The sequence below is a fragment of the Hemicordylus capensis genome, chromosome 4, assembly GCF_027244095.1.
Source record: "Hemicordylus capensis ecotype Gifberg chromosome 4, rHemCap1.1.pri, whole genome shotgun sequence".
NCBI lineage: Eukaryota > Metazoa > Chordata > Lepidosauria > Squamata > Cordylidae > Hemicordylus > Hemicordylus capensis.
The window spans coordinates 7,489,686-7,517,662 of record NC_069660.1 but is presented as its reverse complement, the minus strand read 5'-3'; the positions used below and the strand labels follow the sequence as shown (position 1 = coordinate 7,517,662).

The window sequence follows — 27,977 nt, the reverse complement described above, 5'->3', positions numbered from 1 at the left end:
CATCTTCATAAAGCGCCACCCGCAATCTCAGCGCCCGATTCTTAAGAGTCTGCTTAGAGAAAGAGCAGCAGATCCTGCAACTGGCTGGGTTGTGTTGTTCTCCAAGGCAAAGCAAACAGGTGTCGTGCGTATCGGTAGATGGTAATTTAGCATGGCAGTTAGTACACCTTTTAAATGTTGTTTTTGTTGCCAGCTTTGACACCATAGTCCCCGAACAGCCCGAAGGCTAACCGCAAGGACGCAAACTCCCGCAATTCAGGAGAGACTCACTGAGCTCGTGTTTATTAGGGAATATCCAAATCCAAGTCCTTAAATACAGTCCGAAGTCTGTTACCAGAACGTTTTCCTAATCCGTTCTGAGTCTTTACTAGGGATGTGCACGGTCCGGAGCAGTCTGGACCGGCACCGAAGGGGGGCCTTTCTTTAAGGGCGGGGGGGCTTGCTTACCCCTCCCGCCTCTTTGCCCCCTCCAGCGCCCGTATTTAACAGACTAACGGGGCGCTGGAAACCAGCCGCCCCCGCCCCCGCCCCCCCCGCCGCGAGCAGATTTACCCCCAAAACTACCAATACCCCTGCCGTCGCCTGCCAGCCCTCCCTCCCTCCCTCCCAGCTGCCCGCCCGCCCGCCCAAGTCCTCACCCGATGCTTTAGTAAAAAACGAGAGGAGCTACCGGACAGAGCTCCTCTCGCTAGGAAGGCCTGCTGCATACTGAAGGTGCTTTGCGCACGCGCACATGCGCGCGCCGCAAAGGACGCTGATCGCCGGAGGCCCGGTCTACCCGCCGGGAAAAGGCCGGGTAGATCGGGCCTCCGATCGCCGGAGGCCCAGTCTACCTGCCGGGCCGGGTAGACCGGGCCTCCGGCGATCGGAGGCCCAGTCTACCCGGCCTTTTCCCGGCGGGTAGACCGGGCCTCCGGCGATCAGTGTCCTTTGCGGCGCGCGCAAAGCACCTTCAGTATGCAGCAGGCCTTCCTAGCGAGAGGAGCTCTGTCCGGTAGCTCCTCTCGTTTTTTACTAAAGCATCGGGTGAGGACTCGGGCAGGCGGGCAGGCGGGCAGCTGGGAGGGAGGGAGGGAGGGCTGGCGGGCGACGGCGGCGGCAGGGGTATTGGTAGTTTTGGGGGTAAATCTGCTTGCGGCGGGGGGGGGCGGGGGCGGGGGCGGCTGGTTTCCAGCACCCCCTTAGTCTGTTAAATACGGGCGCTGGAGGGGGCAAAGAGGCAGGAGGGGTAAGCAAGCCCTCCCGCCCTTAAAGCAATGCCCCCCACCCGGACCCGAACCAGCAAGGGCCGAACCGGTCCGGAAGTTCGGCCATTCTTTAGAATGGCCGCCGGACCGGTTCGGACTCACCCCTAGTCTTTACCGAAGAGTTTTATTTTAAGTATATATTTTGAGGAGCAAACTGATCCGAGGTTTAGACATCATGGCGATCTAAAAGAAACTGAGAGAAAAACGCCCCAACTGCCTTGTTTAACGGAAGCACAATCACGTGCAGGGCAGCTGGGGGCGGCACGAGGAGCTAGTCAATCGGTCTGCGAGGTCCCGGCACAGGTGCAGAACCCATTCTTTATGAATGCAACGGATCGCAATCCAGATCAGACTGGTTCCAGATCGGCAAAGGAGTAAGACAAAGCTGTCTACTTTCTCCTTATTTATTCAACTTATATGCTGAACATATACTGAGAGAAGCTGGATTGGAAGAAGAGCATGGTTTTAAAGTTGGAGGAAGAAACATCAATAACCTGCACTACACTGATGACATCACTCTGATAGCTGAGAATGTGGATGATCTGAAAGCTCTAGTAATGAAAGTCAAGGAGCACAGTGAAAAAATGGCACGACGACTAAATGTAAAAAAACTAAACTAATGACAACGGGTACAGCAACCAGCCTCAGAATTGATAATGAAGACACTGAAGTGATGGATAGCTTCTGCCTTTTAGGATTGACCATCAACAGTAAAGGATCCAGCAGTCAAGAAATACACCGCAGACTAGCACTTGGTAGGGTTTCAATGAAGGCCTTGGAAAGGATATTTAGATGTTGTGACGTGTCTGTACCTACAAAGATTAGAATTGTTCAGACAATGGTTTTTCTTGTGACACTCTATGGATATGAAAGCTGGACTTTGAAGGAGCAAGATAGAAAAAGCATTGACACTTTTGAACTTTGGTGCTGGAGAAGACTTTTGAGGATACCATGGACAGCCAGGAAAACAAACAAAGGGATCATAGAACAAATCAATCCAGAATTTTCACTCGAGGCCTAAATGACCAGGCTCAAACTATCATACTTTGGACACATTATGTGAAGACCCAGCTCCCTTGAGAAGTCCATAATGCTGGGAAAAGTTGAAGGAAAGAGAAGAGGACGACCAGCAGCAAGGTGGATGGACTCAATTATGACAGTAATGAATGCAGCACTGCGAGACCTTAAAGGCCAAGTTGAAGACAGATCATCCTGGACAGAATCTATCTATATGTTCTCTAAGAGTCGACACCAATTTGACAGCACTTAATCAATCTATCGATCGAAGTAAAAAGTGTTCATGTTGGACTTGCTTGAAAATTCTCCAGTCGGATATATGTTGAATTTGATAACACTATGATCACTGTTCCATACTGATTTCACAACAATGACATGTTACACCATGTCCTGACCACCACTCAGGATTGAGTCTAGGGTCACCTTCCCTCTGATTCATTCCATGACCAGCTGTTTTAAGGCACAGTTGTTAAAAAAATTGATCTCTTTGGTATGACCTGATTGTGAATTTACCCAGTCTGTGCAAAGATAAATCAAGTCACATATTATTTCAACACTTTCTCCCTTAGATGCCTCCCTAATTTATTTCTCCAACTCAAGGTCACTGAGGCAGAAGTGCTTGGCCCCAAATCTATGGTGCAAATCTATGATGCAGCCACGTTTGGAGTACTGTGTACAGTTCTGGTCACTATATCTCAAAAGAGACATTATAGAACTGGAAAAGGTGCAGAAGAGGGCCACCAACATGATCAGGGAACCTTGCCTTATAAGGCAAGGCTACAATACCGGGCACTTTTTAGAAAGTCGACAACTGAAGGGAAAACATAACAGAGGTAGATACTGTTATACATGGTGTAGAGGGATTAGAGAGAAAGAAATTTCTCTCTCTTAAAATACTAGAACCAGGGGTCATCTTATGAAACTGCTGGGAAATTTAAGACTGACAAAAGGAAGCACTTCTGCACACAGCACATAATCAATCTATAGAATTCTCTGCCATGGGAAGTGGTGATGGCCACCAGCCTAGATGGCTGTAAAAGGGACTTCAACAAATTCATGGAGGACAGGTCTATCAATTGCTATTAGTCTGATGGTTATAGGCCATCTCCAGCCTCAGAGGCAAGATGCCTCTCGATATCAGTTGCAGGGCAGCAACAGAAGGAGAAAAGGAATGCCTTCATCTATTGCCTGTGGTCTTCCCAGAGGAATTTGGGGGGCCACTGGGAAACAGGATGCTGGACTTGATAGGCCTTGGGCCTGATCCAGCAGGGCTATTTTTATGTTCATATGTTCTTACTGTATGTCTGGTCCTCTTAAGTTTTCTAGTTTGCTGGATTCTCACTTTGCTATACCACCCCCAGTGCACCATTCCCCATCTTTTCCATAGAGTTTGCATGCAGGAATAATCACACTGAACTGGTTCTCACTGTTCCAGCAGGTTTCTGTTTCGCCCACTGTAAGTTTTCATTCACAACCAAGCACTCCAGACCCATCTTCACTCGGAGGCTTCTGGCATTGACATATAAATGCCTATATATTGTGTTTGGGTGCGTGTCATCTACCCTTTAGTCTGGGACTAGCTGTCATATCCTGCTGTCTGCTTGTTTCTTAATTGTACTCTCATGCCTTCTGCATGAGCTGTAACATCTGCATCCTTAGTCTTTAGGGATTAGATCTTCTAAACCAGATACTGCTCAGCTCTTTTCTAGTTTCCCCCACTGGTCAGTTAAACATGAGATTCATTTGGTTCAGTTTGGTTCAAATGCAACCCATCCTTTTTGTACAGGCTTGGCTTGTCCAGAAATGTTCCCTGATGCCTAACAAATCTAAACCTGGCACCACTGTCTCATCCTTGCACTGAGACCCCTCATCTCCACCTATCTAGCAGGCTATAAGCATGGAACAGGTAGCATTTTTGAGAATGCTACTTTGGAGGTCCTGGATTTCAATATGCTACCTAGAAACCTGAATTTGGCTTCCAGGACCACATTGCTACATTTTCCAGCTTCACTGGTACAGATGTGCACAATGACCACGGGTTCTGCCCCAGCACTCTCTATGTAATCTCTGCAACCTTCACACCAGGCAGGCAAACCTCCATATAGTCCACGTGCCCTTCACAAACCCATCTTCCTATGCTCCTAATGAGAAAGCCCAATCCCCTGAGGAGTATACTCTGTGCTACAGAATATGGGTCCATCATCCAAGGAAGGGGTCACTTCTAAAAAAACATTTCTTTCTTACTCAGAATGCTTTGTAGCAACCACAATCACCCACTAAAATAATTACATTTCTCATACTTTACTCATAGACTTCATCATCCCGACTTCTCACTCTTTGCCCCAGTTTTTTTTTATGCAATCTTCTAGCTAAAACGGACTAATAAAACACACACACACACACCACTAAAACACAACAGTCCCTATTTCCTTGGATCTGCTGCTCCATGCTATCCATGAGACTTATTTAGAATAATAGAAGAAGAATGTAGCATAAAATAGAATAATATTCTTATTTAGAATATAGAATAAGCTATAAAAGGTAAAAAAAATCAGGGTCATCAAATTAAACTAGGCGAGACAAACAGGCAGAAGACGTCGTCTGACACAACAAGGTCAGACATTAGACAAATATGCTTGTGTTCTTGACCAATTTATAATATGCTAATACAAATTAGCATATAAATATAAATAAATGAAATAATTACCTTTTTTCATAGGTGGAGCTCAACAGACCTCCGTCAGGTCCCTTGGGTATTATTCCCACCCAGATCTGGTGTTTATCGATAACATGTGGATTTTCCAAACAAACTGGGAATGGTCTAAAATAACGGGGGGGGGGGGAGACCAGAGACATCACAAAATTATATTGGCTATACAGTTTATCCTTAAGCAGTAATTCTGGTTACCCAGTGCCAATTTCATTGTGACTGTAGCCAAAGCCACTCATAGATAGTTGTCACTTAAATCCTAGCAACGTGCACTAATTTAACAAGTTGCATATTAACTCTTATTCCTATCAGAAGTCAGGAAAAATCTTGATTGTGCCAATAGTTCTTTCTCTGGACATTTCTTCAGAACCTTGTCATCAACAACTTTGTACTCTTCTCTGGTTTCCCACTTCAAAGCTACATCTGTTAGCTTGAGTATGGGGTGGTTAAATATGTTCATTACTACTTCTATCTTGGCAGACTCCAAGAGAAAACATTTGTGAGAAATAAAACTTATGTATGTAGGCAATTTGCTCCGTGTTCACAAATCTGAGCAAACATTTCCCCATCACTTTTAAATTATATGAAATAAGTAAGGCCCTCTAAGTCCAGGAGATGTATTTAAACAGCGATCAGTTCCAAATGGGAAGGAGAATTTTCCCCAATGATACTTCCACATGTAATGAAACTAAACCCCTTCAAAATGCCAAACAGGGCTGAGACCTGTTCTCAAGGCTGAGTTTGTACAATACAAAACATGGAAAAGAGAGTGGACAAGCAATGACATTCAGAACTTTGTCGCGAGAATGCCACATCTAAGATAACAAAGGCATCACATAGCAGGAAACCCTGAAAGTTCCTCTTTCAGTGTAACCCAGACTTTTACTCGTTTCATTCAAACCCAATACAGTATTGACTTGCATTGTCTTGCAGCTCAGCCACCTGTTTCATGGACATAAAAGGAGAAAGACTCACATCTGCATTTCCATAGTAAAAGAGGAAATTGGGGAGAGGGTTCCACTTGTGAGAATAATTGTCCGAACTCCCTGACGGACCAATTCATGCATGCTGTATCCAGGACTGAAACACCAATAACTCAGGATTTTCCCTGTATAAAAAACACAGGGCAAAAATATTAAGCACTCTTTGGTAGTTAAAGTAAAAGGCACTGTGCCATAGGCTACTGCAGAGATTCTCAAATGTGGGTCCCTATAAACTCCCAGCAGCCCCAGCGACAATGGTCCAAGGCTGCGGGTGATGGGAGTCGTAGTCCAACAACATCTGAGCTTTTAAGAGTTTGAGAACCCCTGAACTAGTACAAGCTGACCAAGTGTTCTGTTGGCATACCGGAGATCCAGATGCAAATCCTCACTTAGTCACCAGTGAGGTCATCTACTGGGTGGCCTTGAGCAAGTCACCATCAACACTGTCTGCAGTGTTTAAGAGTTTCATGGGAGAAGAAAGAGTGGTAGAGCACTTTATAAGAGTGGGAAAAGCACTTTGCTTCAGGAACTATTATTAAAATGTGTCTTTAAAAAACAGCATTGGATGAATTGGATAAACAGAGGATCAAATGTGTGCATTTTCCTAAGCTCATGTTACTCTAAATAAAAACCACCAATGGTGGCACAAAACTCACCCCCCCCAAAAAAAATACTCAGATTTTGGTAGACTTTGACTATGTCTCTTGGGATACCTTCCTGAGTTTTAAATATAAATATATATATATATATATATATATATATATATATATATATATATATATATATAAATATATAAAAAAATTGCAATTAGTTTGTTTAACCTTAAATTTTAAGGTTAAATTTTAAGCATGTAAACATTTTATCCACTGCTAGACTGCAGAACCAAGCTCCTACCATTTGAAAGCTTGCTGAGGCTCCCTCCTCCCATGGCGGAATTCCATACCAAGGAGTCCAGTACATTCATCAGTTCCACAGAAGAGCTAAGTGTCAGCACTCACTTGTAGAGTGGATAAAAATCAGTAATTTGCGGGGGGGGGGGGGAATTAACTGGATTTTTACATTTTAAATCAGATATTTTTAATTTTTCTTTAAAAGCTGTTTGTAAGAAATGATACTATACCATTTTAATTTACGATATGTGTTAAAACTGAAAAATATTATTATTTATTATTTTATTTATATACCACTTGACTCTAAAGGCTCTAGGCAGTTCATAAACCATAAATACAACAAAACAAACTATTAAAATAACCATGAGTAAAACCATTTTAAGCTTTCAAGGATTACGAAACGCCAGGCTAAAAAAAATGTATCTTAAGGGCTCTATTAAAGGTTGACAAAGATGTTATGCCACAGATATCTATAGGGAGCTCATTCCAAAGTCCAGGAGTGACTACAGAGAAGGCCCGCTCCCGAGTCACCGCCAGACGGGCTGGTGGCATCTGGAGACAGACGTCTCTTGATGACCTTAATATGCAGTGGGGATTATGTCATGACTTATTTCATATATCACAAATAGGGATTATAATTTCTAATTATATACTGTGAACATTCTTTTTAACAGCAGTTTATGGTGATGAGTGATAATAGATCTGATCAGCCCCCTCTCTCTGCAAATTTGTAGGGACATGGGGAAACAAACACACACTCTCTCTCACACCCCTTTTCCTCTAAAAGTGGAAAAACAAAAAGTCATGAATAGAGGTCTGTTTGAGGTGAAGTAGATCTGGGCAAAGGAGGAAAAGTTGAGAAAGGAGGGAAAGAGAGTTGAAAGTGAAGCAAAAACAAAATTGTTTCTTATTCCTTGAGAAATCAGTTTCTGATTCTGAGTGTTGTTAGAATTTAAAAGTTTCTTTGATGACAATGGTTTCTTTCTAATCACCCAAAATAAAAAGTATCCTCCAAACATCCTTGATTAACCATTTGAATTTGAGATGGTTCACCTCCAAATGATTTCAAAAGTATCTGCTTCAATTAACTTTGATACTAAATAAAATCACCAGATCCTAAACAAGCTACTCACTTGTAACATAGGAAGCTGCCTTATACAGTGTCAGACCATTGGTCCATCCACCTCAGTATTGTGTACACCAGGGGTTCCCAACTTGTGGTCCTCCAGATCTTGCTGAACTACAACCACCATCATCCCCAGCCACAATTCATTGTTATTTATTTGATTTATATACCGCCCTTCCAAAAATGACTCCGGGCGTCATTGTAGCTCAGCAACACCTCGGAAGACCACAAGTTGGGAACCCCTGAGCTACACTACTGGTGGTAGGCCAATCATTTAAGGTTAAACAAACTAACTGCAATTTTTTATATATTTATTTATATATATTTATATTTAAAACTCAGGAAGGTATCCCAAGAGACATAGTCAAAGTCTACCAAAATCTGAGTATTGGGGGGGGGGGATGTGTTTTGTGCCACCATTGGTGGTTTTTATTTAGAGTAACATGAGCTTAGGAAAATGCACACATTTGATCCTCTGTTCATCCAATTCACTTAAAACTTACCTCAAATTAAAGAATTTTTTAAAAAGTTTTTGATTATACCATTAAGTGAAGATGGTTTCTCAAATACCCACACTAGGAATATACAGAAATATCCAGTATATGTTAAAATGAATAAAGAACTGGTGCTGCTCATCCCAAAGTGAGCCCTGGACCACCTTGAACCACATTCACCCACAACCAGAAGACTCTCCTTTAGTCAGGCATCATTTTCTCTTTAGTGTTGTTGTAAACCGCCCAAGAGATGGAATTTTGGGGCAGTATGTTTATTTTAAAAATAAACAGTCAGGCATGACTTTCATAACAAGAACAACTTCTGTGACATTACTGATGAGACACTGGTATAGAATCATTTCCCCCTGATTCTCCTGAGTTGTTTGGAAGTGAACTGATCCACTTCCAAACTGGCCAAATTTCTTGGGAGCACCAGACAATAAGGCTGATTTTGCTTGCATCCTTTCTGAACAAGTCATACTTCAGTCACCCAAGAACGAGACCATAATTGTTTCCGGTGGTTTCAACAAAGATGAAATAGTAATGCCATCTAATCCCACTGTAGATACAAGTGTATTGGTAGCTAAACATGAAGAGGATTATACAACAGAAAAATAGGAAGCTGCCATATACTGAGTCAGACCATAGGTCCATCTTGCTCAGTATTGTCTACACAGACCAGCTGCGGCTTCTCCAAGGTTGCAGGCAGGAATCTTTCCCAGCCCTATCTTGGAGATGCCAGGGAAGGAACTTGGAACCTAGATGCTCTTGCCAGAGCAGCTCCATCCCCTAAGGGAAATATTTTACAATGCTCACATGTGGTCTCTCATTCATATGCAACCAGACTCTCCTCCCACAATAACTGTAAATGTAAAGTGTGCCTTCAAGTCGGTTTCGACTCCTGGTGACCACAGAGCCCTGTGGTTGTCACTGGTAGAATACAGGAGGGATTTACCATTGCCATCTCCCTCACAGTATGAGATGATGCCTTTTGGCATCTTCCTATATCGCTGCTGCCCGATATAGGTGTCTCACCAGCGGGAATTTGAACTGGCAACCTCTGGCTTGATAATCAAGTCTTTTTCCCGTTGTGCCATAATTGTACTGAACTGCAATCATGATAATGCCAACACTGTTGTTGTGTCAGCACATGACAATGATACTCTTGTGCTTCTAGAAGCACATTTCATTTTTTTTAAAATTGCAATAAGTTTGAGGTTCCCCAATCCCGCCCCCCGCCATAAAATGACTGGCTACAGTGGTTCTCCAAGGCTTCAGTGGCTCTTTAGTCACCAATGGCTCTCCAAGGACACACTTGGAGTACTGTGTACAATTCTGGTCACCACATCCAAAAAAGGACACTGTCGAACTGGAAAAGGTGCAGAAGAGGGTAACCAAGATGATCAGGGGCCTAGAGCACCTTTCTTATGAAGCAAGGCTACAACACTTGGTGCTTTTTAGTTTAGAAAAAAGACGACTGCGGGGAGACATGATAGAGGTCTATAAAATCATGCACGGTGTGGAGAAAGTGGATAGAGAATCATTCTTCTCCCTCTCACATAACACTAGAACCAGGGGTCATCCCATGAAATTGACTGCCAGGAAATCTAGGACCAACAAACAGAAGTACTTTTTCACATAACACATAATCAACTTGTGGAATTCTCTGCCACAAGTTGTGGTGACAGCCAACAACCTGGATGGCTTGAAGAGGGGTTTGCATAACTTCATGGAGGAGAGGTCTATTAACGGCTACTAGTCGGAGGGCTATAGGCCACCTCCAGCCTCAAAGGCAGGATGCCTCTGAATGCCAGTTGCAGGGGAGTAATAGCAGGAGAGAGGGCATGCCCTCAACACCTGCCTGTGGCTTCCAGCGGCATCTGGTGGGCCACTGCGTGAAACAGGATGCTGGACTAGATGGGCCTTGGGCCTGATCCAGCAGGGCTGTCCTTATGTCCTTATGTTCAGACAGGAGTCTTTCCTTAACCTACCTGGAGATGCAAGGGATTGAACCTGGGACATTTTGCATGCAAAGCAGATGCTCTTCCACTAAGCTACAGGTCCATCCCCTTAGAGCAACAGCTTACAGCAGTCAGTGCTCACATGCAGTCACCCATCCAAATGAAAACCAAGATAGAGCCTGCTTAGCAAGAGGACAATTCATGCTTACTAGCACAAGACCAGCTCTCTTTACACAATACCATTGTGTAACAAGTGATCTTTAAGAGGTCCTCATGTATTCACACTACTGGGATTACGCTGCCAACCCTTTGGGAAACTTCCTTAGTTCCGCAAGATGTTCGGATGTTGCCCTCACATAGACAATGTGAGTAGTTGGAGCACTGACACCTCTGTTCTGAGACAACCACCATGGACAGAAGATTACCCAATAACTAGGCACCTGTGCAGGTAATTGAGAACAAAGTAAGCGTCCCCTGCAGTTGAGTAGGTGAGAGGGTCATGTGAACACATGAGGACCACTCAAAACATTACTGGTTACAGGTAAACAACCTATATATCTTTGTCATGGTCCTCCATGCATTCACACTAATGGGAGATTAGTTAGCTCAACTACATTAACATGTGTTGCTCTTAGGTTGGCACAGGCAGACTTCTACGTGAGCTGCTGAGATGGGTTGGGTGTTTGCTGCTTCCCAGTCACCAGGCTATTTCCAACTGCAGGAGATAACCCAGTATCCTCCCTTCTTCCCTCCCTTGATCAGACTAGGCACCTTAAAACACATCAAGGGAGGGGTTAGAGATGGGCCTGGCCCATGGATCCCAGGTTTAGAGCAAGGAGCATTGGTCACTTACTGTGAAGGCTTCTTCTTGCTGCTGGAGTTGAGGACATCTCACGCGGGTTATCCTCACAGCACACTTAAGGTAGGACAAACCAATTAAGCAAAGCCTTTAAAAGGCGTGGTAGGATAATCCCTCCCAGTTTGGTTAGTCAAGCCAAGCTTCTAGAAGGTAAAGAGAAAATGAATACAGGAGAAAACACATAGAAAACACTTACCAATAGCCATGGACACCCAGGGTGGATCGAGATGTCCTCAACTCCAGCAACAGGTAGAAGCCTTCATGATAAGTGGCCAATGCTCCTTTCTGAGCTGCTGGGTGAGGACATCTCACATGGGACATCCCACAGCTAAAGAGACCCTGGGAGTGGGCGTCCCCAGCTACTGGGGCGGAAAAACGTTGCAGCACATGTCTGCCAAAAGGCTGCTTGAGAGGAGCGAATGAGGTCTACTTTGTAATGTCTTATAAACGAGGATGGGGAAGACCATGTCGCTGCTCTGCAGATCTCATCCAAAGGTATGTTTGTGGAGAATGCAGTCCAGGTAGCTACCGAATGTATAGAGTGAGCTGTGAGCTTAAGCGGAGTAGGCAGATGCTGGACTGGACTAGAATACAGGAGGGATTTACCATTGCCATCTCCCACATAGTATGAGATGATGCCTTTCAACATCTTCCTATATCGCTGCTGTCTGATATAGGTGTTTCCCATAGTCTACGAAACATACCAGTGGGGATTCAAGCCGGCAACCTCTGGCATGATAGTCAAGCCATTTCTTTGCTGTGCCATTAAGTGGCTTGGGAGTGCAGACCCTTCCATTTTTTCCAGAGAAAGCAAGTTGGCTAGAGCCACTGCATAACTAGTGCTATGAATATTTATATGTTCTGGCATGGCGCAGTGATCCACTAAGAGTTTGCACTGACAGCACCAGCAGAAAAAGACATGCCACATGATCTGGTATATTCTGTTGGTCGAAGCTCTCCTGGATGCAAGGATGATGTCAACTCTCTGAGCATAGCTGTGTCATCTTAATATGTTTTATTTAGTTGCCAAGCGGCAAGCCTGGGCCACACTGGGTCGTGGAGTAATGCTGGACCCTGGCTGAGGAAATCCGTGGCTGTGGTAGGAACCACAGACTGTTGGCAGTGAAGTGGAGAATTGCTGTGAACCACGGTCAGCGGTGCCAGTAGGGTGTCACTAGGATGACTTGCACTCTGATAAGATGTACATGGCGGAGTAGACGGCCGAGTACAGGGATTTGAGGGAAAGCGTATAGGAGTTACCTGGGCCAAGGTGCTGAGAGCGCATCCACAGCTTCTGCTTGATGACACGGAAAGTGGGAGAAGAAGCAGTGCAGTTGTGTGTTGCTTGGAATGGGGAATAGGTCCACCTGAGGGTGGCCCAGGGCCCAGTTGAGGAGACTGAAGACTTGAGGAGTGAGTCTCCATTCCACTGGGTGGAGTTCTTGTCAGTTCAGCCAGTCCGCCTGAGTGCTGAGGCACCTGCTGAGGTGGTGAACCAGGAGAGAGGATAGGTGGAGATATAGGTCCTGAGGAAATAAAGGTCCTGAGATGGTCCTTCAGTGAGGATTCTCCATCACAAGGTAATATTGTGCCAGACGTGAGAGCTGCCATGAAGGAATCTACTGGAGGCATTTGAAATAAAGTTGTAGCGGAGAAGAAAAAATCTATAGTGTTTGTTAGCTAGCACAGTAGTTTTTTCCTATTCTGATGGGGCTTGCCATTCTTGTTTTACAACTTCTGCAAAAGTCTCAGGAAAAGGAAATAAAGGTCCTGAGATGGTGTAGTGGGTAACACCAGGGTACTGGTGTGTCCTGCAACCATGCTGGTTAGAGGCCTAAGGTATGCAATGCTTTGACCAATAGGTTAGAAAAGCCATCAGATGGAAATAGTCTACATGAGTGTGCAGAGGGTTCAATTTGCTGGCCATCAGACCATTCCCCTCCTTCTTCAAGAACTAGTTCATGTTCTAAATCAATTGGAATGTCCACTGGGGTATCTTTAGGGTCAGTGGGTCCCTGTGGAACAAGCGGTTCAACAGGCCTCCCTGGGTGGGGGTCTGGGGAGTCATATTCTGAAATAGCCAAGGAGTGAGGAGCAGCTGGTATTTGGGGCCTATGCTTCTTAGATAACGTTTCTAAGATTTATTTGTCTTTTTATATTTTTGCAAGCACTTCCGCTTATGAATCTTTTTTGTCTTTTTAGGAGAACCTTCTGATGAAGACAACGGAGTGGGTGAATCTGAGGAAGGGGAAGAAGACTCCATGGGCCTGTGGCTTTTTTTTTTTTTTGCTTTTGCTTTTTTTTTATTTTTTAGGGCTTCTTAGGCTTGTGTTGTTCCAGGGAATGGTTCAACATGTTAGAAAATCGAGAGCACCAGGCCTCAGGGACCTCACCAAGGAAGGTGGGTGGGGCTGGATTATTGGGTACATGGGATGTATCTGGGATAGGACTCATCAGGCCTGGCGTGGCTGGTTTAGCGGGCGGTGGTGCTCCATTGTTATCACCCTCATCTGGAACCCAAGGAGTGGGTGGGGGGTGCGCATCTGGAATCCCTGTGATTCCATGGATTAAGAGGTGGAGGGAACGCTGGTTATTCAGTAGGGTCCCAAGGTGGGGATTTGGACCCACCCAGTGTGTTTTCCCCTTTGTCTTCCTCCGTCAGCAGCTTGGCAAGAAGCTGGGTCGTAAGAGCATCCTTGCTGCTTGGCGTTCTTCTGACTGGTTGGCCGTTGGAAGCTTGAGGACGGTTTGTAGGGAGTGCTCGAGGCTTTTGCTGGCCTTGCACATCCGCCGAAGGGTTGAGGACGCCCTCGGCCAGCACAGGTTCAGGGCTTTCAGCCCTCTGAAAGGGGGGATTTTTGGCAGTCGCTCTTTCTTCTGCATGTTATGGTGGTCAGGTAGGCGACCAAAGACCACACTACAGGGTTCGAGCCCTTCCACCCCCACCCCCCACCGCTGCAGCTCCAACGTGGACACAGTGATCCACAGTAGGCCACTCCTGGTGGTGTGCACCAACATGCATGATGTTGGGGCTTACTGGGCTGCATCATGGCTGTAGCATTCCTTCCTCTCAGTATCAGGATGTTAAGAATGCTGCTCCTGGTTGGTTCCATACGAAAGAGGAGAAGGGAAAAATAAAAGGGATTTTTTTTAAAGTATTGAACAAAGGCAGCAAGTGAAGGGGAATCACTATCTGGCCATGATTTGCTTGTGAGTTCCCTGCAGGCACTGTTGGGTTGGGCAGAATGGGCCACAGAATCGGGACTCGCCAGAGCTTCCAGCGCTGCTCTTGGTCTCCTCCAAGGGAGAGGAGCCACCCAATCCTTGTGGCCTCAAGCCCAACACCGTTTGGTTCTCCCACAGCAGTTTAGATAGAAAAATAAATAATGAATACCTAAGAGCCTAGTGGCATAGCCAATGGTGCTGCAATAGTGTTAAGCAACAAAATGCTAGCTCTAATTTTAAGTCTGGAAAGTTGAGCCCCTTACACAATATCACATCTCTGATACAAAGGGAAGAAGGAAATGAAAGAGAGGAACTTCAAAAAGAATAGTGTGACTTAAGATTTTAAGGCAATGCCATTCTTCAAAGTCACTACATGAGTGTCCTTAGGCCATCCTTCAGTTTTAATCCTTTGGTCAATTTCTGGACCACTATGAAATTTCTGGACAGAACAAAATATATTATTTCCTCTTTTCCAGAGAAGATGTGTACTGTAGAGTTTATCTGCAAAGGTTCCTGGAACTGAAGGTCAAGTAATACATACACACTAGCACATTAAAAATATTCTTTTCCTGGAAAGAATTACAGAAAAAATACACTAAACAGCCTTTAATGCTAATGACGACATTAAAAACAAAGCAATAGCCAAAAAACCCACCAACTCCAAGCCCCACTTTAGTGCTTTAGAACAATGCGTATTATGTTCAACAAGAAACCAATACCAAGTGCATGATATACAGTAATATACAGTATATTTTAACTGCAAGTATCCTTAAGATGGCTGCCTGATAGAACTGGCAAACCTGGCCCCTTCAAAATTTGGTTTGCAATTGACTTCATAGTTGTTTAGGTTTAAGCAAGGACATAGTTGTTTAGGTTTAAGCAAGGACAACTCATTCAAAACAAATGTGGCAAAAGAAAAGTCAACAGCCTAATAAACCCAAACAAAACCACTCCATTTTAAGAAAGAAAACTCCAAACTGACAAATGTGGGGCAGGGAGGGAGAGACACAGAAAATGTCTTAGCTTCATCAATCTTCTCTGGAATCAGGAAGGGAAGAACAGGCTTACAGTGTCTTTGACCTCTGCTAGCCAAGTTATTTATTTATTTTATATGCAACCTGACTCCAAAGCTCTAGGCGGTTTTGGACTGTGGTCACCATATTTTGATGCAGTATGAAGATGTGAATCATCTTCTTATAGATTAGAAATATTTACCTTAAAACTGGTCAATGTGCATTCAGTGTGTTCAAGTGCAACATTTGTTTCCAACAGGTCTTTACTTGTATTTACAATTAATGGCCTATGTTCCAACTAAGAGTTGTGAGTGGGAAATGTTTCGGTGTGAAAATTAGGGTCAATTTTCAGCGACCCTCCCCCGCCCCTTGCCTCTGCAGTCACATGTGCAAACCTCAGGAAGATCTTTCTGGAGCCACAGGTGACTGCAGGGGGAGGGAGGTATGGCCAAAAACTGACTCTCTCCTCTGCACACACTTTATTATTATTTATCATATTTTATTTATTTATCACATTTTTACACCGCCCAAAACTTATGTCTCTGGGCGGTTTACAACAAGATTAAAAAGTAAAACATTAATTAAAAACAAAAGCAAAACAAAACAAAAATTTAAAAGCAAGAAATGTAAAACACAATTTTAAATTTTTAAAACAATATTCTAAAAACAACATTCAAAACAATCAAAACAATATCAGTTAAAAGCCTGGGTGAAGAAATGTGTCTTTAAGGACTTTTTAAAGGATGTCAGAGGTGGGGAGGCTCTTATTGCACTAGGGAGTGCATTCCAAAGCCTCGGGGCAGCAACGCAGAAGGCCCGTCCCTGAGTAGCCACCAGACGAGCTAGTGGCAAATGCAGACGGACCTTTCCTGATGATCTCAATGGGCGGCAGGGTTCATTATGAAGAAGCTGTTGTCTTAAAAACCCACGTGCAGCTCTTAGTTAGAATTTTCTAGCCGCAGAGATGGGTTGGGATTATTTAAAAGCAGGGTATTCTGGGAGATCAGGAACGAGCAGCAGGATAATGGGCAAAGTGATGCTTCATTGGTCTGCAGAGAAACCTCCTCCCCCCTAGGATTACCAACCCTCATCTTCATGCCATTGTTTTTCTTTCATTTTTGTTTACCTCTGCCTCCCTAGTCCTTGCCAAAACCGATCCAAATATTTATTTCTTAAGTACATGTATACAACAAAATCACAACCCCAGCAATGGTTTCAAGCAAACTAGCTGGAAACTGCTCTGGCCAAGTGAGATGAGATAACTGCTCTTTCAGGAGGTTGCTGGCGTGGCATTCCCAACAACCTCCAACAATCCCAGTGGAAGAAAAAAAGAATTCTAAGACTTGCATGGACATTATCACCTTGTTTTTTAGTTACTGATGAACTCCAGAGGTCCGTCCTCTGCTTCTTTTTCTGATTACCCATGTCTGGGTGAATGTGGACCTAGACAAACAAGGACACTGATAAATATGAAGTAGAGGGACCGGATATCTACACTGCTTGTATCATGGACACCACTAGAGGACTTGCATTCCCACATAATGAAGCAAAGAGCAAGATCAGCTACTACTCCTCTTGGTCAAACACAAGCCATCAGAGCACTGCAAGAGGGGCTGTCTATGCAATCTGAGGAAGGGATAAGATCATTTTGGGAAATGTTTTAATACACAAAGGGTTTTTGGTCCAATATCACACAACTGAAAATGTATTTGTTATATCTTTATATCATCCTTCCTTCAAGTAGTTTAGGGTAGCATATGTGGTGTGTGTCCCTCACCAATTTTAGCCTCACAACAATCCGTAAGTTAGAGTAAGCTGAAAAATAGTCGACTGGGCACAAGATGACCAGTGAGCTTCACAGCCAAATGGGGATTTGAATCCAAATTTTCCCAGTCCTTGGTCCACCACTCTTACTCTATTACACCACCACTGCTCCCCGAGGTGTTCAAAACAGCTAAGGGAACTCTTAAGTTCCAGGAAAATGAACATTCCGAAGATTTAAACAACCACTTCTTGCTAAACCTACTCAAATTCCACTATAAGGTTATAAGAATCTTTACCTTAACTTCCCAGCACCACATACCTTATAATATTTTGATACTGAGCACCCTGGTGTCAGACTAGATGCAGCCTCTGATGGACCAAAGTTAAAAACAACCTAGGCAACAGATGGGAGAAAAAGTGTAAGGGCTAGGGTGAATCCCATCAAAGCTTCCTAGCAAAGTAAATGAGATTTGTTGCATACCTGAATGTCTTCCCCATGACAAAGAAAGGTAAACAGACAGAAAGAAAACATTTCAAAACAACAAGTACTTTTGCTGATTACTCTCTCGTGGCTTTCAGCTCCACAAGCAGGATCAAAACTCCGCAAAGCAAAGAATAATAACAACATGTAAATGGAGGATTCATTTGTATTTTACTTCTCATTTTGCCAAAATACTTCTACAATTCATGCAAATCAAATATTTAGGCTCACTTAGGTGAGGGATTGAAATCATGTCGCATCCACTTAGTCATTATTTTTAGTCTAGAACTTGTTTATACAAGACTTCACAGATGCCCCAATATGAATACAGATACAATGAATATCTATATTTTATTTATTTATCATATTTTTATACCACCCAAAACCACTTTTCAACAAAAGTTCCCAAAGTGGTTTGTTTAGATAGATGGATGGATGGTTAATGGCTCCCTGTTCTGAAAGGGTTCACAATCTAAAAAAGAAAAGAAACATAAGATGGGGTTGTTTTCTCAGCTGAGTTCCAGAGCTCACATGGGAGGTGGGGTGCTGGGGACTTGGGCTTAAAAGGACAGAGGCACCCAGAGGCATAGCCACTGGGACAGACTCCAGTGGGTGGACTGGCTGCAGGCAGCTGCCAAAGCCATCCGCAAAAGAGTGGGACTGAGCTCTTAGGGGAAGTTATGCTTGGAGCTCTCCATTTTTAGTGGGTTGTGCCAGGCTAGTTATAAGAATGTGCCTTGTTGAGGGGAGCAGGGAACACATTTACTGAGGTTGGGGCAGCTATTCGAGTAGTGGTGGGGAACAGAGGATTTGATGTTGGCAGTTCAGCAAGCCATTACAGGGGAAGAAAGACCAATATTTTAATAACTGTTTCCCCTTCCGGCTGCTCTGTCAGCTCACAGGCCTCGGGGAGCAATCCAAACTACACAGAGTACCTAACCATGCTCCTCTGCAATGCCAGTTCAGTTCAGAATAAGATCAAAATCATCCACGAGGGAGCCAACCTGGCATGTATAACTGAGATCTGGTGCGGGGGGGGGAGGCTAGTGGTCCTGTGTGAGCCCAAATTCCTCCAACAGAGTGCTCTGTTGTAAAGCAGGTATGGGGAAGTGGGCAGGAGGGGGGTGTAGCGGCTCTAGTCTATAACATGTCCCTGTGAAAGAATGGGCATTTATTTATTTAAAATATTTATATCCCACCCATCAAGTATAACACTGCTCAGGGTGGCTCACAACAGTAAAATATAAAATTTAACACAATAACGAACAACATAGAATAAAAAAAATTTAAAACAAACCCAATCAAAAATAAAAACCCAATTTAAAAGTCCATCAATTTATAATTAAAATATTTTCAAAGCCTTTCTGAACAGGGTGGGTGGTTCGTGAGGAGAAAAGATCCACCACTGGAGTGTTCCATCTGTGGAAAAGGGTCCGTAAGAAGGACATGTGCAATTGCCATTCGTGTGAGTCTGAGATCGTCCTGCTGAGAGTGTCGGCCAGGACATTCTTGTGACCCTGAATGTGGATTGCTGAGAGATCTACGTGGTGATCAAGGGCCCAGTCCCATCGCTGCAGGGTCAGAACTAGCAGTGATCTCGATCCTGTTCCTCCTTGTCAGTTCACATAGGCCCCTGTCAGTCTGAATTTGAATGTGGCAATGACGGAGGTGGGGCAGAACACCCTTCGGGCCTTGAAGATTGCCACAGGTTCCAGGTAATTGATATGATGTCTCATCTCATGAGGCGACCATTGGCCATTTATTTGTCAAGATAAGAAGTGGGCTCCCCATCCTGCCTCCAACAGGTCAGTGGTAAGGAATAAAGCAGAGGCTTGTGTAGTTGTGGTTTTTTTTAAGAAGCTGAAAAAGAAGGCCCCTGAAAGAGCTGTGGATCCTTCAATGGATGACGAAGGACTAAGAGGAAGCTGGAGCAGAACTAGCAAAGGGGGAGGAGCTACCGCCAAGACACAGCAGGGTGGCCAGAACCTCAGGGGTATACTCGTGAGTCAAATGGGCCGTAACCCCAAATTTGGCTTTAAAAAAAGCCAAATCTGGCAACAGAGAAACACAGCAGAGAAAGACACTTGGAAGATTTCCAAACTGGCTACCACGCTGGCACAAACACTCAGCATGTGAACAACAGAGACCACAACAAAGAAAATAAGTCCAGTCTGGTAGAAAATCCTCATGAAGGAAGCACCTTCAACACCAAGGTTGATTCAAATGAACAGCCAAGAGACAGTGGAACCATTCTGACTGAATGAGAAGTCATGAGGATTACATCCACTCCTAAAGGAAGTGGTTTACCACTTATATAATACTCAAGGAAATACTAAGCACAGAGTATGAGCAGAACTATCTCTTGGATCTCATGTCCCCGCCATTCACTCCACCTACCCTAACCTCATCCACAAAGTCTCTTTCTCATTTTCAAACTCTGGAGCATATGGTTATTAGAATGTAGGCACTAGCATTTTAGCTGCAATTCTTGGTTAAGATTATAAAGCACTTTGGATAGCCTTCCTATTCTGCCACAGCCCAACTATTTGCAGGAATACAGCAATACAAACTCTGAACAGCACAATCTTGTAACTGCAGTTCTTATCCAGTAAGGCTATCATCTGATTAAAGAAACCAGAATCAATTATATGTATTTTAGTTAATCAATTAAATCTGCTTAAATTTGCATATGAGAAAAAAAATTAAGTATTCTATAGAAAAAAGCATAATTCCATTGTTTATAGATGATGAAGCATGCATGCACTGCAGCATACATCATAAGCCCTCCCCCTATTCATATGCAAAAAAGGGTTGCCTCTTAAGATGACACTTGCATTTCACAGTAGCTATAAGCACTTTTATTAAAAATAATTAAAACATTTTAAAATCTGCTGCCCAATTAACCAGGGACCATGTTTTTAATCAACCAATGTAACAGATTAAACACTGAAGCCTTACTATCCAGATTTTGCTGTTTTTGAAAAGCATGCTATATGTTGTAGATTGGCAAGACAGCTCCTCCTGGTGGTGGTGAAGAAAACTACATCAAATAACTTAAAAAGCAACAAGCATATTATATAGAGCAGTTTTTCTCGATGTTTTGGGGGTCATGGACTGGTACATCCTGTGTGTGCAGTTTCCCGGACCAGCAGTTAGTAAAGGGGTCACCCCCCTCACCACCACCCCACCACCACGCACCCCCAAAACAATTTTGAGCTGGTGAGGGCCGCTGACGCAGGGCACTCATTTCTAGGCAGGCAGCCCTCACTGCTGGAAAAACGCTAATTTCACTTCCTCGAAATAAACTTAATCCCAGCAGCAAGGACTGCCTGCCAAGAAATTAGCTCTCAGGAGTTTGCCCGGGCTCCGTGAATCCCTTGACAACATGCGCAAAGCGGGCTGGGCCCAGGCTACAGGGAACGCACCCGGGCTCCGTGGATCCCAGCCCCTCCGCCTTGGGTGTGACATCATGTGCAAAGGGGAAGAGGCCCAGGGTCCACATTGCTCAGGCGAGCTCCCCAGAGCTCATTTACAGGCAGACAGCCCTCACTGCAGGAATTATGTTCATTTCAAGGAAGTGAAATGAACATTATTCCAGCAGCAAGGGCTGCCTGCCTAGAGATGAGCTCCAGAGAGCTCCCGCCAGCAGCAGCTCCCACCAGCTTGAAATTTTTTTGTGGGGGTGTTAATTCCTCATGGATCAGCATGGACCGGAGGTTGAGAAACACTGATATAGAGCAGGGGTTCCAAACAGGGATGTGCGAACCCGCTCAACCTTGAGAAGGTTTGACGTCGACCCGAAACCTCTGGGCCGGCTCGGTGCCTGTTCCAGGGGTTCTACAGTTGAGGGGATTTTTAAAACAAAAAACAAAAAACGCCTCACTTCTGGGTTCAGCAACCTCAGGGGGATTCCCCTCCCCCCCCCCCCGCTGGTATCTCCCAGGCCTCCGAAGGACCGTTTTGGTCCATTTTCAGGCCATTTTGGCCCTTTCTGAGGTGGTGGCAGCCATTTGGGGGGCCGCCACGCATGCACCCTGGGTATTTGCATGGCGGGGTCATGACCTGGCCAGGGTGCATGTGCCTCTCACAAACGGCCTAAACGGCCTAAAAATGGGCCCAAATAGCCCTTCGGAGGCCTGGGAGAGGCTGGCGGGAGGAGGGGGAACCAGAGACCCCCTCTGAAGCCGCAGCAGCCCCCCCCTGAGGCTGTCGAACCGGGGGTGAGTTTTTTAAAAGTCTCAACTGCAGAACCCCCAAACTGGCTCAAATTCAAGCTAAGCTAGGCCCCTCATTCGAGATGACAAAACAGAACATGCCTGGTCCAGTTTGGATTTGTACCGAAACTGGCAAGCTGAATTTGTGCACACCCCTAGTTTCCAATCTGTGGTACTCCAGTTGTTGCTGAACTACAACTCCCATCATCCCCAGCTAGAATTTATTGGGGCTGAAGATGATGAGGGTTGTAGTTCATCAACATCTGGAGTTCCACAGGTTGAGAACCCCTGATATAGAGGGAATATCTGCATTCACTATTTTCAGGTCAAATGAGACAAAATTAGTTAGTCAGTTACTGAGTTAAAATGAGGAAGACTCAGAGCTAGCTGAGAGGTCTGGGACTCCTTTTCTATCTGAATCTCCGTAGCCTGAGTCAGGCGATTTGCTGACCCTGCTCTGCCTCTCCCCTTCGGCCTTGACCAGCAGAGAAGTCCGGTTGCTGAAATTCCTGCTGCCAGCTTGAGCCACAGTCCGGATTGCCCTGATGAGCTGCTGCTGTGTGGGGGCCAGTTTCATCAGCCAGGCTCCAGAGTCCACATGAGTGGTGGGGTCTGGGGTCTTGGCTTAAAAGGACTAGGACAAGCCAGTGGCTGGGAGCCAGCACGCAGGACACCTAGCAGTGCTGGGCCTCCAGTGGGGAACTGAGGTCTGAGGGGAAGTTATGCTTAAAGTCCTCTCCAGTTTTAGCGTTAGGTTTGTTTTTTGTTCTAGTGTTTTGTGCCAGGCTGCTCACAGGAATGTGTCTGGGCCCTCTTGTTAAGGATGGAGCAGGGGGCGCATTCGATGAGACTGGGGCAGCAATCTTGGTAGTGGTGGGGAACAGAGGATGCAGCACTGGAAGGCTGGAAGGCCATTACAGGGAAAGTGAGTCCAATTAATTACATCTAATTACTGTTTTCCCTTCTGGCTGCCCTGTCAGCTCTCAGACCTCAGGGAGTAGTTCCAACTCCCCACTGAACCTAACCATGCTCCTCTGTAATGCCAGGTAGTTCAAAATAAGATCAAAATCATCCACAACTTGATCGTGCATGAAGGAGCCAACCTGGCTTGTATAACAGAGACCTGGCCGGCCGGGGGTGGTGCGCTACTGGTCCTGTATGGGCCCAACAACATCCTCCAGGGTACTCTGTTGCTGAGCAGGTTAGGTGAAGAGGGCAGGGGAGGAGGGTTACTTGGCTGTGGTCCATAAGAATAACATCTCACCTATCCCAATTAGTCCTAGGATCTACGAGTGTTGCTGGTCACACACTGGGTTTGGTCTTTTGCTCAGATGAGGGAGATGTTCTAGAGATCGTGGGTGGGATCTACTGTCGTTTCCCCCATTGTCATGGATGGACCACTTCCTGTTTAAGGTTGGTCTCACAGTCACATCTGACCCCTGCAGGGGGGTGGACCTATTAGAATAGTCCACCCAAGAAAGTTGTTGGATCCAGTAAAATTCCAAAGGGCCTTGGAAGATTTTGGAGTGGGTTCTGCTGGCGATTCTGTCAATGCCCTGGTGGATATCTGGAACAGGGAACCTACCAAGGCAGTAGACACGATCACTCCTAAGCGTTCTCTCTGACCCACTTCAAAATTAGCTCCAGAAGGGAGCTGGCCTAGCTGATATCATTAATACCTCACTGAAGAAGGGCAAAATACCACCTTGTCTGAAGGAGGTTAGAACTTTTGTTGAGAAACAGTATATAAACTAGCTGATCTGGCGCAGATCATCTGTACCCCTAGTTCTCCCTGTCATTTCCTCCCCTCCCTTCAGCCTCAGTCCATTCTCCATCCTTTCCCCTGCTCCCTTCAGCCCCAATCCATTCTGCACTTGGCTTTCTTTTTCCTCCCTGCCTGCCGGTGGCAGCTTCCCTCGCTGGCCGGCACTTTCCTTCTCCGCCGGCCGGGCTACAGAAGCTTTCCCTCCCCGCTGGCTGGGCTGCGGGAGCTTTTCCTCCCTGCCTAATGGAAGTACTTTCCCTCCCCACCAGCTGGCCGCTGTTACCATTTTCTCGCTGTCCCCCAGGCAGCTGCTCACAAACGCTCTCAAGAGCTGCCACACATGGGATTAGCGACGGGTATGGAGAATTTATACATACATACATACATATATAGAGGGGGGGGGGGATAGATATATAGTAGTTTTGGTGATCTGGTTCTAGGATCAGTTGGAGGTGAGAAAGCAAGTCAATTAGCCTAACTGATTAGGAGGCTGTTTTTTCCCTAGCAGTAAAAACAGGTTGCTCACCTGTAACTGATGATCTGGTAGAGATCTGTTGATGCCCATAAGAATGGGTTCTGCGCCTGCGCAGGAGCCGCACGGCAGCTATGCCTGAGCTTGTCGAAGCGCCCAAGCCACGCCCCCCACACTGGAGCATGCTATATAAGGCGTGGCTGAGGCGCGAAGTCCCTCAGTTCTTGGACGACCGCCGTGGAGGATGATCATCAAACAGGTGAGTTCATCCATGACTAACTTGAGAGTTTAAAGTTCCGAAGGGAGCCACAGAGCGGAATGCACATAGACGCAGCACTACTGCAGAGGGGAGGTAGGGAGGGTCTTATGGATATCGACTGATCTCTACCAGATCATCAGTTACAGGTGAGCAACCTGTTTATCTGGTCTGAGATCAGTCGATGCCCATAAAAATGGGTGTTTAGCAAGCTCCATAAGGAGGAGGGAGCAGTAGTTGCTAGCGTAACACCTGTTTTAAAACACTTCTCCCAAAGGTAGCCTCCACAGCAGAGCGTACGTCTATGGCGTAGTGCTTTACAAAAGGGAATCCTGAGGACCAGGTAGCAGCCTTACAGATGTCCTCAAAGGAAACTCCCGAAAGGTGTGCAGCAGAGGAAGCATGGGCCCTGGTGGAGTGGGCCTTAATGGCTTCTGGAGGTGGTTCGTCTTGCAAATGATAGGCAAATAGAATAAGTTCCACCAACCATCATGACATCCTTTGTCGTGAAATTGGGGAGCCCTTAGAAGGCCCTCTATAAGATATGAATAGGAGGGCACGGCGCACATCCATGACGTGCAATGTACACTCCAGGGTAGAAGTAGGATTCCTAAAGAAGGTTGTTAGATAATATCCTGGTTTAGGTGGAAATTGGATACAATTTTTGGCCGGAACGAAGGGTCCAGATGCATGCAAACCTTGTCTAGATAAAATATCGTATAGGGAGAGTCCACTCTGAGGGCTGTGAGTTCGCTCACACGTCTAGCCGTTGTAATAGCAACCAGGAATGCCGTTTTCCAAGAGACCAGTATCAACGAAGAGGTGGCCATGGGTTCAAAGGGAGCCTGGGTCAATGATGACAAGATCAAGGAGAGGAGAGGCTCCAAGGTTCTACTGGAGATTTGATTGAAGGGTAAACCCATGAAACGCCTTTCAGGAAGGCTTTGCTTAATGGGTGCGAAAATAATGTACTTCCGTCACATCCTGGGTGGTAAGATGACAGGTCAGCTAGATGTACCTTCAGGGACTCATTGACTAACTCTTTAGATTTTATAGTCATGAGGTAACGTAGAACTTCGCGGATCAAAGCACATTTAGGAAGGAACCCCTTGGTGCGTGCGTAGGCCTTGAAACGGCACCATTTGCTCTGGTAGTTTTGGCGCGTGGATTCTTTCCTAAGATTGAGTAGAATATGATCTAACAGTTTATCTGCCAAACGGTCAAGTGGAGGGTTCGGACGTCTGGAGTGAGGAGATCTGGACGGAGAGGCAGGTGTTTGTAGCAGTTCCTCGCCAGTCTGCGTACCCATGGAAACCAGGACTGCCTTGGCCACCAAGGAGTCACTAGGATGCAGTTGGTTGGATTGGATAATAGGCAGGCTACCACTCTGGGTATCAAAGGTAGGGGAGGAAACATGTAGGGTGTTTCTAGAGACCAGTCCAATTGGAACGCATCCCCGAGAGATTGAGGATCGTGGCCCGCCCTTGAGCAGAAACGGATACACTTCGTATTTTTGGAGCAAACAAAGAGGTCCACAGTGGGTCTCATCCATAGATCGAAAAAGGGAGATACGACTTCCGACTGGAGTTCCCACTCGTGCTGACAGTCCTGCAGAAAGATCCGGCTGAGGTCATCCGCCAAGGTGTTGTCTAGACCCTTGATGTGAACAGCTATTGGATAAATTTGATGTTGAATGCACCAGTGCCACATCTGTGTACTGAGAGCACACAGGCTGTGAGACACTGTCCCCGCTTGGCGATTGATATAGGCTTGCGCCGTTGTGTTGTCTAGGTGTAACTGGACGACTTTGCCATGAAGGATCGGCAGGAAGGCCTGTAAAGCCTGGAAGACAGCCAGGAGTTCCAGGAAGTTGATATGCAGCTGGACTCGCTGCGGGGACCACTTCCCTTGGATTCTGTGGTTGTTGCAGTGGGCTCCCCAACCTTGTAGGGAGGCATCTATGGCCATCCAGATCGTAGGTGGAGGGGCTTGGGAGGGCACTCCACTGAGCAGGTTTCCATGATTCATCCACCAGGTGAGAGATCGGAGTACCTGATGAGGAAGCAAGAGGCGCTTCGCTTGACTGTCCCTGGCTGGATGAAAAACTGACAAGAACCAAAGCTGAAGCTTCCGCATTTTCAGACATGCATAATAGATTACTGTGTTGCAGGATACCATCATGCTGAGCAAACATTGTATTGAGCGGGCCGGTTGTAGAGGCCATTGGCAGAATTGTGAGATAAGGTCCTGGATGTAGGCGAATCTCTCCTCGGGAAGGAATGCTCTCTGTAGTGTTGTATTCAGGATTGCGCCTATGTAGGAGGTCACTGGTGTTGGTATTAGATGTGACTTCTTCCAATTTACTTGGATGCCTAGATCGTGAAGTAGGTCCAGCACATATTGGATGTGCGAACGTAACTCGTTTTTGTCCCCTGCCGCAAGGAGCCAGTCGTGTAGAAAAGGACAGATCGCCACGCCCTTGGTCCGCAGGTGAGCAATCACTACCGCCATACATTTTGTAAACACTCTCGGGGCGGTGGATAGTCTGAAGGGCAATACATTGTATTGAAACACTTGGGAACCGACGGTAAGCCGAAGGTACTTGTGGTGACAAGGTCGTATGTTGATATGAAAATAGGCGTCCCTGGGCGTAGTGGAAGAATCTGTTGTAACGCCATCATACGGAACTTTTTGACGTGGATGAATCTGTTCAGGCGGTGGAGATCCATAATGCGCCGAATGCCCCCATCTCTCTTGGGGATCTGAAAGTAACGAGAATAGAACCCCTCCCGCCTGTCTGCCCATGACACCGGGGCAATAGCCCCTTTCTCCAAGAGCTCCCTCATCTCCTGATGCAGTGTGTCTGAGGGAGGCGTCAGTCTTATCCCCGAGAAGAATGGCAGGGTCTTGAATTCAATCGCATAACCGGAGGTTATAATTTTCAGGACCCAGCAATCCAATGTTATATGGTGCCATGTGGGGGCATGGCTTGCCAGCTTGATGGTAGGCTGGGACGAAAGGTTGGAATAATCTGTCAGGACAGATGTTAGAGCCCCCGCAGGCAGGAAAAGGGGGATGTAAGGAGTCGTGGAGCTGCAAGGTGTCAATGGGCGGTCCTTGATCTCAAAGACGCTTCTGGGTGTCCTGCGGCTTTGTGCGCTGGGACTGAGGAGCCTTTTCTTTTGATAGTACGAGCGACGCTAGTAAGAAGAGTAGGGTTTTCTGAAATCGTGCCTATCCTGATTTTTGTATGAGGAACGGAACTTGCCATAGTTGTTACAGTAAGAGGATGAGGATGTTGAGGTGGACAGATGAGAGGTAAAAGTCTTTGCGGTGAATTTTGATTTTTTGAGCTGCTCCATGGTCGAATCTGTTGTTTCACTAAAGAGACCGGAGCCATCAAAGGGTAACCCTTCTATCTTGTCTCTCATGTCCAATTGCAGGCCCGTGGACGTAAGCCAGGCATGCCTCTTTAATGTAATGGCTGCTGTCATCGCTCT

General features: G+C 45.7%; 1 protein-coding gene across 9 annotated transcripts in view; it reads right to left on the bottom strand.

Moving 5' to 3' along the window:
* The window catches only part of RTEL1 (regulator of telomere elongation helicase 1), a 196,493-nt gene that overhangs the window by 114,062 nt on the left and 54,454 nt on the right, over positions 1–27,977 (bottom strand). For all 9 annotated transcript variants that reach the window (XM_053244686.1, XM_053244691.1, XM_053244693.1 and 6 more), the window contains exons 15-18: positions 17,609–17,683; positions 16,887–16,968; positions 5,950–6,082; positions 4,972–5,085 (exon numbers count right to left, since the gene is read on the bottom strand). In XM_053244686.1, coding sequence (XP_053100661.1) covers positions 4,972–5,085; positions 5,950–6,082; positions 16,887–16,968; positions 17,609–17,683 — 404 coding nt within the window. The remainder of the gene's footprint in view (positions 1–4,971; positions 5,086–5,949; positions 6,083–16,886; positions 16,969–17,608; positions 17,684–27,977) is intronic.